This window comes from Oculina patagonica, chromosome 4 (assembly GCF_052425735.1).
Source record: "Oculina patagonica isolate OP01 chromosome 4, crgOcupat, whole genome shotgun sequence".
NCBI classification, from domain to species: domain Eukaryota; kingdom Metazoa; phylum Cnidaria; class Anthozoa; order Scleractinia; family Oculinidae; genus Oculina; species Oculina patagonica.
Genome location: NC_135761.1, coordinates 45,141,215 through 45,153,350, shown reverse-complemented (window position 1 = coordinate 45,153,350; position 12,136 = coordinate 45,141,215). Strand labels below are relative to the sequence as shown.

The 12,136-nt window shown below is 38.6% G+C and overlaps 1 protein-coding gene across 1 annotated transcript; it reads left to right on the top strand.

Moving 5' to 3' along the window:
* The first annotated feature begins 2,430 nt into the window (after nt 1–2,430).
* LOC144652537 (uncharacterized) lies at nt 2,431–10,850 on the top strand. The gene is made up of 4 exons (XM_078512585.1): nt 2,431–3,710; nt 6,339–6,395; nt 7,341–7,601; nt 8,768–10,850. The coding sequence occupies exons 1-4, from the start codon at nt 3,248–3,250 to the stop codon at nt 10,042–10,044; spliced, it is 2,058 nt and encodes a 685-aa protein (XP_078368711.1). The 5' UTR covers nt 2,431–3,247; the 3' UTR covers nt 10,045–10,850.
* The last annotated feature ends 1,286 nt before the right edge of the window (nt 10,851–12,136 follow it).

The following is a 12,136-nucleotide window of genomic DNA, read 5'->3' as shown; positions in this document are numbered from 1 at the left end:
CTGAGCCTGGGGCACGAAGAACTAGTGGCTCTTGGGACACATGATTTGATTGGCTAGATCTTTAACAAAGGAAATTTAAATTTGGCAAATCAAATCAACCGTTTTAAAATCCCTCTGTTGTAATGGGATTTACTACGTTCGATTTGATTGGCTTGATTTAACCTTGGGCTTTGCCATTCTCTTACAGTGCGGCTAATGGTACTGGGGTCACCCTTACAAAGTTCATCAATCACAAAGCAGAACGGGAACATACATTCCAACATTTTTACTCCACCCAATGAAATGTCGAGTACAGAACAATGAAATTTCAACTTGTTCACTCGTGAAGCTTATGATAATACAGCATTAGCTATCGTTGACTTTTCAATTTAAAAAATTTGGTAGTTTTGCATGCAACATAAATGAATGTGTCATGCAAGTGAGCGTGAGCTACAACTGATTTAAAACTCTATGAAAGCAGTGAACGCAACGGCCGTACGTTTGGGCAATTTGCGTGGCGGATTTGAATTCTTAGATAAAAAAAAAAAAAAAAAAAAAAAAAAAACTCGACTGCCGGCGGTCTCATCTCCAGGGAGTTGTATTTTATACTAGAATGACCAAAATCTCCCGCCAAAACCTATATATTGAATTGTCCGGAAAATAATAACTCGACTGCAAAACAGGAATATCGGTTATTTTTTTCAAAAATGGTTTACAAGTGAAATCGTGCTATATACTTTTTTATGAAATAAATTCCTTCATTTGTCGGGTTGTTGAAGAAACCATTGAAGTGCTCAAGGCAGCCGGCGGTTAGTTTGAGAATTCAAATACGCCACGCACTTTGCTTTCAAAAGAATTTTAAATTACATTTTTACAACACAATGTACCTGTAATTTTTTTCAGGTTTATCGTACTGCCAAAACCCAGCGCATGAAACTCAAATTTTCATAATAGTTAATACGGTGGAAATCAAAGATACGACAGCGAACAAGCCGTGTTTTCGTTGTTCCCGGCACGCATTTTTATGTCTGGAGACATACGGTACGGTCATCGGTTCCCTTGTTTTTACACAGTTTGAAGCTGATCCCTTTCATAAACATCGCTGATATTTGCCTTCCAGATTGTGCAGTCAAAACAAGTCAAGTTAAACGGGATGGAATCAAAGTTGTTTGAAAACCCAACACCGTATAGCCAAAATTTGTACTGATCTGTTTTCGTGGCGAACGAACAAGTTGAAATTTCATTGTTCTGTACACGACATTTCATTGGCTGAAATAAAAAAAAATGTTGGAATCTATTGTTACCATTCTGCTTTGTGATTGGTTAACTTTGTCTGGGTGACCCCGGTAACAGAAGCCGCACTGTAAAAAATCCGTCCTGCGACAGTATATGGATTGCGATTGTGTGGCCAACAGCTATTTTTTTGGGGTAAGTCGAGTTTGTGTGGACATTCCATTTTAAAAAAAATTCTCCAAATTATCCTCAACCTCGGCATTACTGTAAGTTTTTTGGAGGAAGAAAAAAAAATGTCGTAAAAAATGAGGCGTCGAGAGGATTATGTAAACACCTACGAGCAAATAAACAAAAAAGAAGAATAAACAAAGAGGACAATACATAAAAAACACATATAACATTATTTAACAAAAAAAATGAACGACGGCAAAGAAATTGTTACCATAGCCGTCTTGGAGTTTGGAAACAATTACCTCATTAGCCTATATTTGCCTTTCCGTAACAACAATATGTATGTAAATTTTTCCATCGAAAAATAGTGTATCAGGCTCGGGTTTTAAGAAAAAAAAAATGCGCTTTAAGCCTTGGCTAAATCTATTAAATAATAATAATAATAACAACATGGCATTTACTACCCGAAACAACTAAAAGAACGAGTGCTCCAATCGGAGAGTGTAGTGTTTGAAATACATGTAGCAACTAAGACTGACACCTCTATCAAGCCGAAGCGGTTACCGTTTAGACCATAAAAAAATGAAACACCACATTGTCCTCCCTTGGACACGACGATAAGTTGAATTTACTTACTGTTGATGACAATAAAATTTTTGTTTTATTTCGAAATGTAGTGATTTCAGTTTAATTTTCGTTATAAACACAATATGCGAAATTTTTTTACAAACTTATGTTGACTACAGACCGTCCGAAAATCCAAAAGCAAAACAATGTCACGGACAAGAAAATCACAATGAAAATCGAAAAGATGGGCAATACAATATATCAATAACTGTTTCTCTTCAGTTGAATAACAAAAGTTGACAAACCAGTCAAAGTGGACTTCGAAATTTTCGGCCCTGCTGACGAAGCCAAACCTATTTAACCGTTCCTTAGTTCACAATGAAGCCACTGTTCCCACGTTAAAAAACAGAAAACTGCGGTAAATGTTTTTTTTTTTTTCAACAGATGTAATCAGCAGTGAAAGTATTGTTTTTTGCACTACGAAGATTTCACACGGCACACTTGTCATAATGTCCGAGGCGACGGTCTGAAAACTTTCTTCTGAGAAAATATTCCGCTCTCAAACAAAAGTTTCATTCATGGAAGGAAATACTTGAGAAATATTCAATTTGCGTGACGGATTGTTAATGTCGGGAAAAGGTCATGTTGCTTAAATATAAATTTGGAAACATTCGCTTTCGTGCATGTTTGACAAATCAAAGAAACTTGCTTTTTGACATGTATTTGCTGTTTCTCAGTTTTTTTTTCTCAATTGTTCGGCAAAAGACAAGTAAGTCTTGCAATTCATACCTGGAAACGCGAGGATTTAAATCTTGCTTATAATTTAATACACACGATCTCTTGAAAGCAGCCTGGCAGTATATCAAGGATTTGGTGACACGTCTGGCTGCAACATGACGCAGGCTATTTGAAAGCCGATCTTTTGAAATGAATGGCATGCTTGGAATTGTTTACAGCTAGCGTTATCCCCGTAGCACTTTTCATCTCACAAACAATCTACCGCATGAGTGTAGTTCAAACACTACACTAAAAAGACCGAATTGAACCGAACCGAACCGAAACGAAACGAGCAAGACCTGCACTTAGACGTCACGTGATCTGAATTGTACTGTTGGCATTTTATACGGAACTGAAAGTGAACATGCGTGGCTACCGAGGGATTTTCAGCATTCTATTTTAAGTCTATTTATAATAGCAATTCTTCAAGTCTATTGATTACATTTAGGGTTTACTCTAGAGCTTGTTTTAGAACCGGCAGCGGGTACCAGTTTATTTAACGGTATATCGCATTTCGAAAATGTTGCGTACTTTTGTTGGTTTCTCGCTGCCTTACAGAGTGCAATTTCGCCGAATTCACATCGCTTTTATCTTGTTAATCGCTTGTTGTGGAATCAGTGTGGTTTTGTATATTTCGTTTCACGGATTTTTTAACTCAAACTCTCACTTTACGAAGACTCTACGGGTAAAATATGTCAAGCGAGTGGGAAATTACAGCTCAGCTTGCCGGCTGCCAAATCTGGATCCGTTTCATCCAAGCATACTGAAATTTGTGAAAGATCTTGGAAAACTACAGTGTAAAGGAGAGAGATATTCGACTTTCATAAACAATGTGCTTGAAGTGAAAGGAGATAACATATATTCTGTGCAATACAGGACAATTGAGAGACCGCGCGGAGATGATTTTAAAGTTGTGCTTTCCGAACCCAAGAGCTTGTCAAACATGGCGGCGAAAACGAATGGAAGAACGAATAAGAATACCGGTGAGAAATATTGTACTTTCTTCGTAATATTTTTAGTTAAGTTAAGAATAGTGTTAAGTTTAACAGAAATACTTTTATAAGCTTACTACTGATCAATCGAGACGATCGAGGACTCAAATTCGCTCGTATTATAAATCAATAACTGTCGATTATATAGAACATTTAACTACAAGCTTTATACTAGAGATCGATCAGATGATCGAGTACTCAATTTCCCTCGATCGATCGTTCCATGTTTTAACTTTGTAGTGTAAAGTTAAATTTACCACGGATTGTTTAAGTTTCCCTTGCTCTATGTTTTAACCTTTATTCACAGAATAATGATCATTCAACTGGGCGCACTGAACGAGTTCCAAAATGTTTTTAAACTACATATTTATCTGTCTTTTTATTTTGCTTCAATAACCTAAGCTTCCGTAAAGTCTAAAGCGCTCAGCACCAAACGATCGAACGAACTATGAGGGAATCAATTTGCGTGAATTTCATTTCTATGATTCTTATGCGTAGAACACGTTCATCAAATACAATCAAGCCAGTTTAGTCAGAAGTTGTTTGCGTTTGGTTCACTGAATAGACACAAATAAATGAGTTGTACAACTCAGAAAAAGTTGCGTCAAATTAAACTTGCAGTGTTGTATTAAACGTAAAGCAGACGTTTAGCTGTTTATTCGTAAAATTCTACCTACAAGAACAATTTTGAAACCGCTTTCAGAACGCAAAACGGAAAGTATGGTCGAATATAAGATAAATATGCTAGCCACTTGAAAAACCAACTGTGTGTACATGGCACGTAGTAAGAGTAAATTTTCAAGAGGGTCAGTTTATCGTTGGCATTTGTTTTGTCTTTGCTTCAAATGACCACAAAAAGGTCGGAAAACGACACCGCGGGTTCTTTTGAGGACTTTGTGTCAATTTTCAGCTTTTCGTGATCACCGCAGTAGTCACTGCCCGACGGCGTAGCCTTCGCACGCATTCGAAGGACACGTTGACACCGTTTCTATACCATAAAAGTCAGTCATTTCTGCCGAGAATCGCCGTAAAACGAGTTGTTTTCAATTCATGCGAGAAAATTTGTTGGTTCACCAACGGTTTGGGTTTTTTACATTTTGTAACCGCTAAAATCCCAAACAAAAATTCTGTAAAAGATTTGGTGGGATTATTATACCTTAAGGTTATTTTTAGCGGCAACTAATTTTAGCGAGTTGTGCCAAAATCGTTAAATTTAGTACTCGCTAAAATTTGTCTCGGTCACCTCTTATACTCGTTAAATTTAGGTACCCCCTTCCCCCCACCCCAAGAGTAAACAAAGCTAAACATAGTCGATTTAATAAATTTCTTAAAAAATGGATGTCGTAACTTTGTTCTTTCTGGCAATGCAGGTGTTGTTCAATTTCAAGTGAGTCTGTTCTTTTACTGAACAATTATTTTTATCTTAGCTATAAGTTCATTAAAAACTGGTTTACACTGGGCCGTGTTTTTTTTAAAAAAATTTGAAAATCGCTTAATTGAAGAGTCGCTCAATCTTGCTCAGAAAAAAATTGCTAAAATTAGTAGCCGCTAAAAATAGTAACCTTAATGTATTCGAAAAATTCGTTATTTCTTTCGTCTATATTAGCCAGTTTGTGGACGCCGTTTTCCTCAGAGCTTTATGTGAATGTAAAGTTACTTATATAAGTCCGCTAAGTTAGTGGTTATCTCCAGGTCGGTATTAGTTTCATTTTGATCTAATGGTAGCCGTTATGACTTTGGGCTGGATAGTGGCTTGTTTTAGGTCGGTAAATAAGTTATGCTATCTGGCCAACCATTTGGCTTCTTAAAAGCTCGTTTCATCATCATCATCAATTCTCGTCGCGCCAGTAGGCGCATAAGGCCGTCACGTTTTCTGTCCAACACTGCCTGTTCTGTGCCACTGCTTCGGCTACCTCCCAGCTTGCCCACCCTGCCTTGTTTCTTTCCTTTTCCACTGTCCTTCTCCAAGTTGTCCTTGGCCTCCCTCTTGCTCTTCGTCCTTCTGGTGTCCATCCCAATGCTGTGAAGCAGTCATTTGCACCTTCTCTCCTGAGTATGTGTCCCAGCCAGTTCCACCTTCTTCGTCGTACCTCGCAGCTTATGGCGTTGACCTCTGCCATTTCAACCACTCTCTTGTTTGTAATTCTTTGCTGCCATCTAATTCTCAGTATCCGTCTCAGGCATTGGCATTGGAAACTGTTCAGTTTTCGTTCATCAGCTTTAGTGATCTTCCATGTTTCACAGCCATATAGCAGGACCGGTCGAACTAAAGTCTCGTTTATTGACCAACAAAATTACAAAAAAAAAACCGTTATCTAAGCACCGAAATTTGGAGAGTTCCATCATGATCAGTTGACTAGAATTGGCCTGAAGCGCCATTTAACTGAGGTAGCCTCGTATTGAAACCGTCAGATAAAAGCAGATGGATGACTAAGCACATTTTTTGTTCGGATATTCCTGTTCGGATTTCTGACTACTTTTCAGACTATCCGTTTATTTTAGACATTTTTCAGTGGGACAAAAGCAAAATAGGCTTACCGTTTTATACATCCCAACAGAAATTTCCCAGATTTTTTGGTATATGGTAAACAACCTCTTCTCTAATTCTCGTTTTTTCAGGACTCTTGAGGAGATTCTGGAACGCGCTCATAGGATCAAGACGATCAGTTTCAACGGGTAAGCAAGTACACGGGACGAATCCTTCTTTGTAAAACGTCACGCAACTTGCGTTAGCAGTGTTTTTGTAGTCACGCAATGTTTCCTTGAGGTTAAAGGACAGTGAGTGACATATACTTGACAAAGTGACAAACGTGACACAAGAGGTTTAGTTAAGATTTTTCTTTTCTTATCTTTTTTTTATTTCCTATGCTTGGTAATCTAACCGCGTTGGTATTCGAAACTGAGGCAAGAGTCTCCAGCTAACTTGAGAGGACTATGTCACGGATTTTAGCCAAATTTATAATAAGACGAAATATATAAATAACCACTTAAAACAGCGAAGGAACATTTCAACAACGCAGCAAATACAAAAGAAGGTACGGATGGCCAAAAGGACAAATATTGAAACGGATTGCGATATGGGTTTTTTAAATATATTGTTGGGCTGAACAGTTTTCAAAGTTCATTTCGTGGCTTGTAGCTTTAAATTGTAACGACTAGGAGACACATTTGGTTACAATGAAGCTATGGTTTTGTTATTTAGATTCATAGAAGTTATTTCCTTGCAAACATTAAAATTCATAGCGAGTATTTGGTATTTGGCAAAACCTAATAAAATAAACTTAAAGGGACATGGTCAGCTTTCACATTTTGAAAAAAGTCCACCTTAACCCGAATTCAAAATACGCGTAGAGAACCTTCAGAAATCTGCTTCAATCTTCTAAGTGTTTTTTTTTCTTCTAAATTTTCCCATTTAGTGAAACACTGAGAAGATTGAAGCAGATTTCTGATGGCTCGTTTTGAAAAAAAGTCCACAGTGGTATTTTTTCAAAACGTGAAAACTAGTGTCCAGGTCAGCGCGGTAAGAACGCTGACCATGTCCCTTTAACTCAGCCGTGACACAGTCCCTTTTTAAAAGCTTTGAGCTCTTTATCCAATTTGTTTGTTTTGTTCTTCCTACAGGACCATTCCTGGGAAAAGCGACAGTAAAAGCGGACTTTATCCGTGTCGATGTGACCACCACTTCCGGTTATGTCAAGAGTGACGTTCATATGCAGGTGTCACCAAAAGAGGAAGTCTCCACAAGACCCGTGAAGTCTGGCGGTATTCCACTTGATGTTGCTCTCATCATGTACGACTCCACCTCGGCGGCTAATTTCAAAAGAAAGATGCCTAACACTTTGGAATATTTGACCAAGAACCTCAACTCAGTCTTATTAGAAGGTTTGTTTTGTTAAAATCGTGATGTGATCGTCACTGTTGCTGTTGTTGATGTTGCTGTTGACGATGGTGGTGATGATCCCGGGGGGGGGGGGGGGGAGCACTCCCTTATTAGGGCTTAACGGGGACGTGCGGCCCGATAGGGTATGGTTTTCAGGCTTTTTTGTCTTGAACGGGGTATATATTTCACCGATTTTTGTCTTAAACAGGGTATCTTTGCATGGACCAAAGTCAAACAGGATAGGCTTATATCCCTGCAGAGGTGTAACAAACCGAATTTTCACAAATTCTTCCGTATTACTGACTCACGTTGATTTCGGCATTGATACGTAGCTTAATTCACGATCACAACAAGTCAGTGAGGTACTTGTTTATGTCTCATCGGGGTATCAAAAATTGGCATTCTGTCTTAAACAGGGTAGGAAAATCAGAGGTTCGTGTCTTAAACAGGGTCAGGGTTTAGGAGGCCGGGCCGCACCTCCCTACCCGAAACTATGTCAACTACCCCGCCCCCGGGGGGTGATTATGTTGTCACGTCGAATTAATCAGTTTTGGCATGTGGGAAGCGTTGTTTCTAGCGTCAGTTTCTGTCTCCAAGAAGCAAAATTTTGCTTCTTCTACACCGTAGAAACATTCCGTGTTTCCGCGCGGCATAGAACCATGGCAAAGCGAGGAAACAATTACTAAACATGTTTCCTCGTTTTGCTGGGCCTTTCTCTCGCAGTCGCTTAACTCGTTTCTAAAGTAGGGATAAAAAAACCACCCTAGAATGAACTAGACTATTTGGCTTCGCAAGGAGTAGCATGTAATTGCTCCAGCGGCAATACAGCGATTTTCACTTGAGTGTCTAAAGTAATTAACGTTTGCTTTGGTTTCGTATTTCTTTACTTTGTGATTGGTTTAAACTGAAAATTCGCTTTATTTTCACAACCAATCAAAAGTAAAGCCAAAACCAATTGTGACTTGCTCGCGTCGGTTTTCCCGCGCTTCGTGATGGCTATATGTATTTACTTTGAGTTTTGACTGGTTCACTGGATTGTCTGTGTTGTTTGTGATTTGTGAGAGTGATTGCTATGGTTTCGGCTTCACGACACTCAACTGAAAACTACTCTAAACCTTTAGTAATTAGCCAACGCGTATAGAAGAATAAAATACGTTTTTATTCGTAGGTGAAACAATTGTAGGCGATGGTACAACTGCTCAACTCTGCGCAATGCTCACTGGGATAGCTGAAAAGGTACAACCTGAAGCGAGACGAAGCGAGCCTTCATCTGACACAGTTGATAAATGGAGGTGGATTTTTAAAGATTTTGAACAGAAAGGATACGCCACTTTATTCTCAGAAGACTCTCCAAAGTTTGCATCCTTCAATTATCGCTTGCATGGCTTTAAAGACCCGCCCACGGACCACTACGCCAGGCCGTTTTGGTTAGAAGCAGAGAAGGATCTTGACAATTACTGCATCGGTGGCAGAGCTGCTCATAACGTCTCACTAGAGTATTTGTTGAGTTTCTATCGTGCGTACAAAGATAAGCCAAAGTTTTCGTTAACAACACATGCAGATATTTCCCATGATAATATTAACACAATTGGTTACATTGATGATGATTTAAAGACCTTTTTACTAATCTTAGAAAAAAAGGGCATTCTTAGCAACACTTTGTTAGTTATATTCGCTGATCATGGACTCCGGTTTGCAAGCGTCAGAAAAACAATCCAAGGTAAACTGGAGGAACGTCTTCCATTTATTTCACTCACATTTCCTAAATGGTTTAGTGAGAAACACACAGAACTACACCGCAATCTTGTCCATAACTCCAAAGTATTAACCACACCTTTTGACGTGTACGCTACACTTCAACACCTCCTGTCTTACCCTAATTACCCAAACGGGATTACGACTGGTCAAAGCCTGTTTAGCAAGATTGACGAGGGCAGCCGCACATGCGAGAATGCAGGTGTTGAGGAACATTGGTGTCCTTGTCTCAACTTGGAAGAGATTTCTATAGATGAGCCGTTAATCAAGAAATTGGCAGAATTTGTAGTGACGCATATGAACAATTTAATGTTCCAGAAATACCAACTGGGAAAGCTGTGTCACAAACTGGTTTTAAAGGAAATCAATAGCGCGTTTCGTGACATGCCAAATGAAAAAATGCAAGTTTTTGAGAAAACTAGACGCGACGAAGAATGTGATTCATGTGGGTTACTATTCAGTGACAAGTCTTCCAATACTCTTGTTGACGATACATTGTATCAGTTGCAGTTTGCGACATCGCCAAATGAAGGATTTTACGAAGCTTCTGTCAAAATGAAGAAAGGCGTTCCTTCACTTGCGGGCGATATAAGTCGTATCGACGCTTATAAAGACCAACCGTACTGTATCGCGGAGAAATTTCCACTCCTACGGAAGTATTGTTACTGCTCTCAAAAGCCTGCAAGATAGATATCCTGTACAGAAATACATGCTACTAGGATATGAGAGTTATTAACAGCAGCTAAAATAAACCCCACAGGCTGGGTCAGTCGGTCGGTTAGAGCGCTGTAGGCTTAGTGGTCCTCTGAAACGGACGTTTAGTCGAAGAGTCTCTCAATGGACCGACGTTCACTGCATTCACTACCAGATTAAGGGGCTTCCATATTACGAGTCTGCGCTGTTTCTTACTCGCACCTGAGATGTTTTCATAACTTAACTGTGTTATAAAGCTCAAGTTAAACTGGCGTAAATTTGAATTTAATTAGCTTTATGCTACCTTAAAAGCTGAGCTTTAAGCCAGCTTTACACTCATGCTTAAAGATTGCTTAAAGAGACTAAAATTTTTAAGCGAACTTTTAGTAAGTTTAAATGCCAACGGCAAGTATACTCGGAACATATGCATTGGATTACCAACTTAAAGGTGATTTAAGCCACCTTCAGTTTAATTTTCCGTAAATCTCTGTTTTCATGCTGTGAATTGAGTAAGCTATTGTCTATGCGTCTTTATCACATCAAGTTCCCTTACAGCTCCTGTTATTTGACGTAATGGTTGATGGATGTTTAGCTGGAGCTTTTAAGATCTAACGAGCTTAACAACGAGCAACTGACATTAAACCTTTATTGAATGTTCTTCAACCGGCAGTCGTACAAATATGCACAAAAGGGCAATGTGGCATACACGAGAAGAACACGTTGTCCTGCATACCTACTGTGAGATGTGGTTACTGAAGGCTAGGAAAAGCTTTTTGAAATTATCGCCAACGTTCTAGTTCATTAAATTAGTATGGGTAATCAAATGGTGACGAGTGAAATTAGGAAATAATTTCATAAGAATTTTGACAAAATGCAAGTGAAATTATTTCCCTAATTTCACGAGTATAACATTTGATTTCATATTAATATCATAGGTGACAAATTACGCTTGGAATCTTAGGTTTTTGACTGGTATACTGCATCGCGAACTCCGAGCGTTAAAAGTTGAAAGCATACATTTTGCTTAAGTTCGCAAGTTTTTTAGTCTTTGAAGAAAAGCTTTGTTCGACTCCTTCTGCTGTTGACAAAAAGTTTCAAATATAGCTGGCTAAGATGAAATTCAAGCGAAAATATACAAAGTTTAAGCTTTAAAACATCTTTTATCCCGGACGCCATCTTGCCGCTAACTACGTTGCCATGGCAATTTTATAATTTCCCATGTGAAATTACAAATTAACGTTAAAATTTCGCGCCAAAATTAAGGAGTAATTTGTCACCTATGATATTACATCTGGAAATTTTAAGAGATTTGTTTCCATTCTCATTACACTATTACAAACAAAACTTTGACTTGAATGTGCTTCTTAATTAATTTTTTAGCAAGGGCGCATTTTTTGAAGTCAAGCTGGAGTCTACCTTATATAAGAACTTCCCTTCAGCTGTGTGACTTATTTTTTTCTGTCAGTGCTTAATGGTTGACAGATCTCAGTCTCTCCGTAGGTCCTTTGGGATTGTTTGAGCAGCCAGTTCAGCGATAAACTGCAAAAACTCCAAAATTGCGCAGCCAGAGTGATTACCAAATCGACTTATGATACGAGCTCGAACCCTCTTTTGGAAAAACTCAAGTGGGAGAAGTTATCTAAACGTCGTCAGACGCAAAAAGCATTGATGATGTTTAAATCAATACAAAAACTTGCCCCAGAGTACTTGTACCAATTATTCACTACCCGCCGCAGAGAACACAATTTAAGAAATCTCGAAGGTAAATTAAACTTGACCTGCCCAAACCACACAGAAACTATTTAAAACGAAGTTAAAGTTATAGTGGGGCCCTTCTATGGAAAAATTTGCTCCAGCAAATGAGGTTTGTTGGCTCCATTGGGCACTTTAAACGAGAAATCATAAATCGAATCTCATATATACCAGATTCCCACACGGCAATCATGTAAAACAGTGTTATGCTTTTTTTTATAGCTTAACTGATGATTCTTTTTACCGTGTGAATAAATAAAAATTGGCCATGAACTGTCATATAGTACAACGTCAGGCAAGTTAGTTAGGCAATAAGACATCGAAAGGAAAAGAAAAT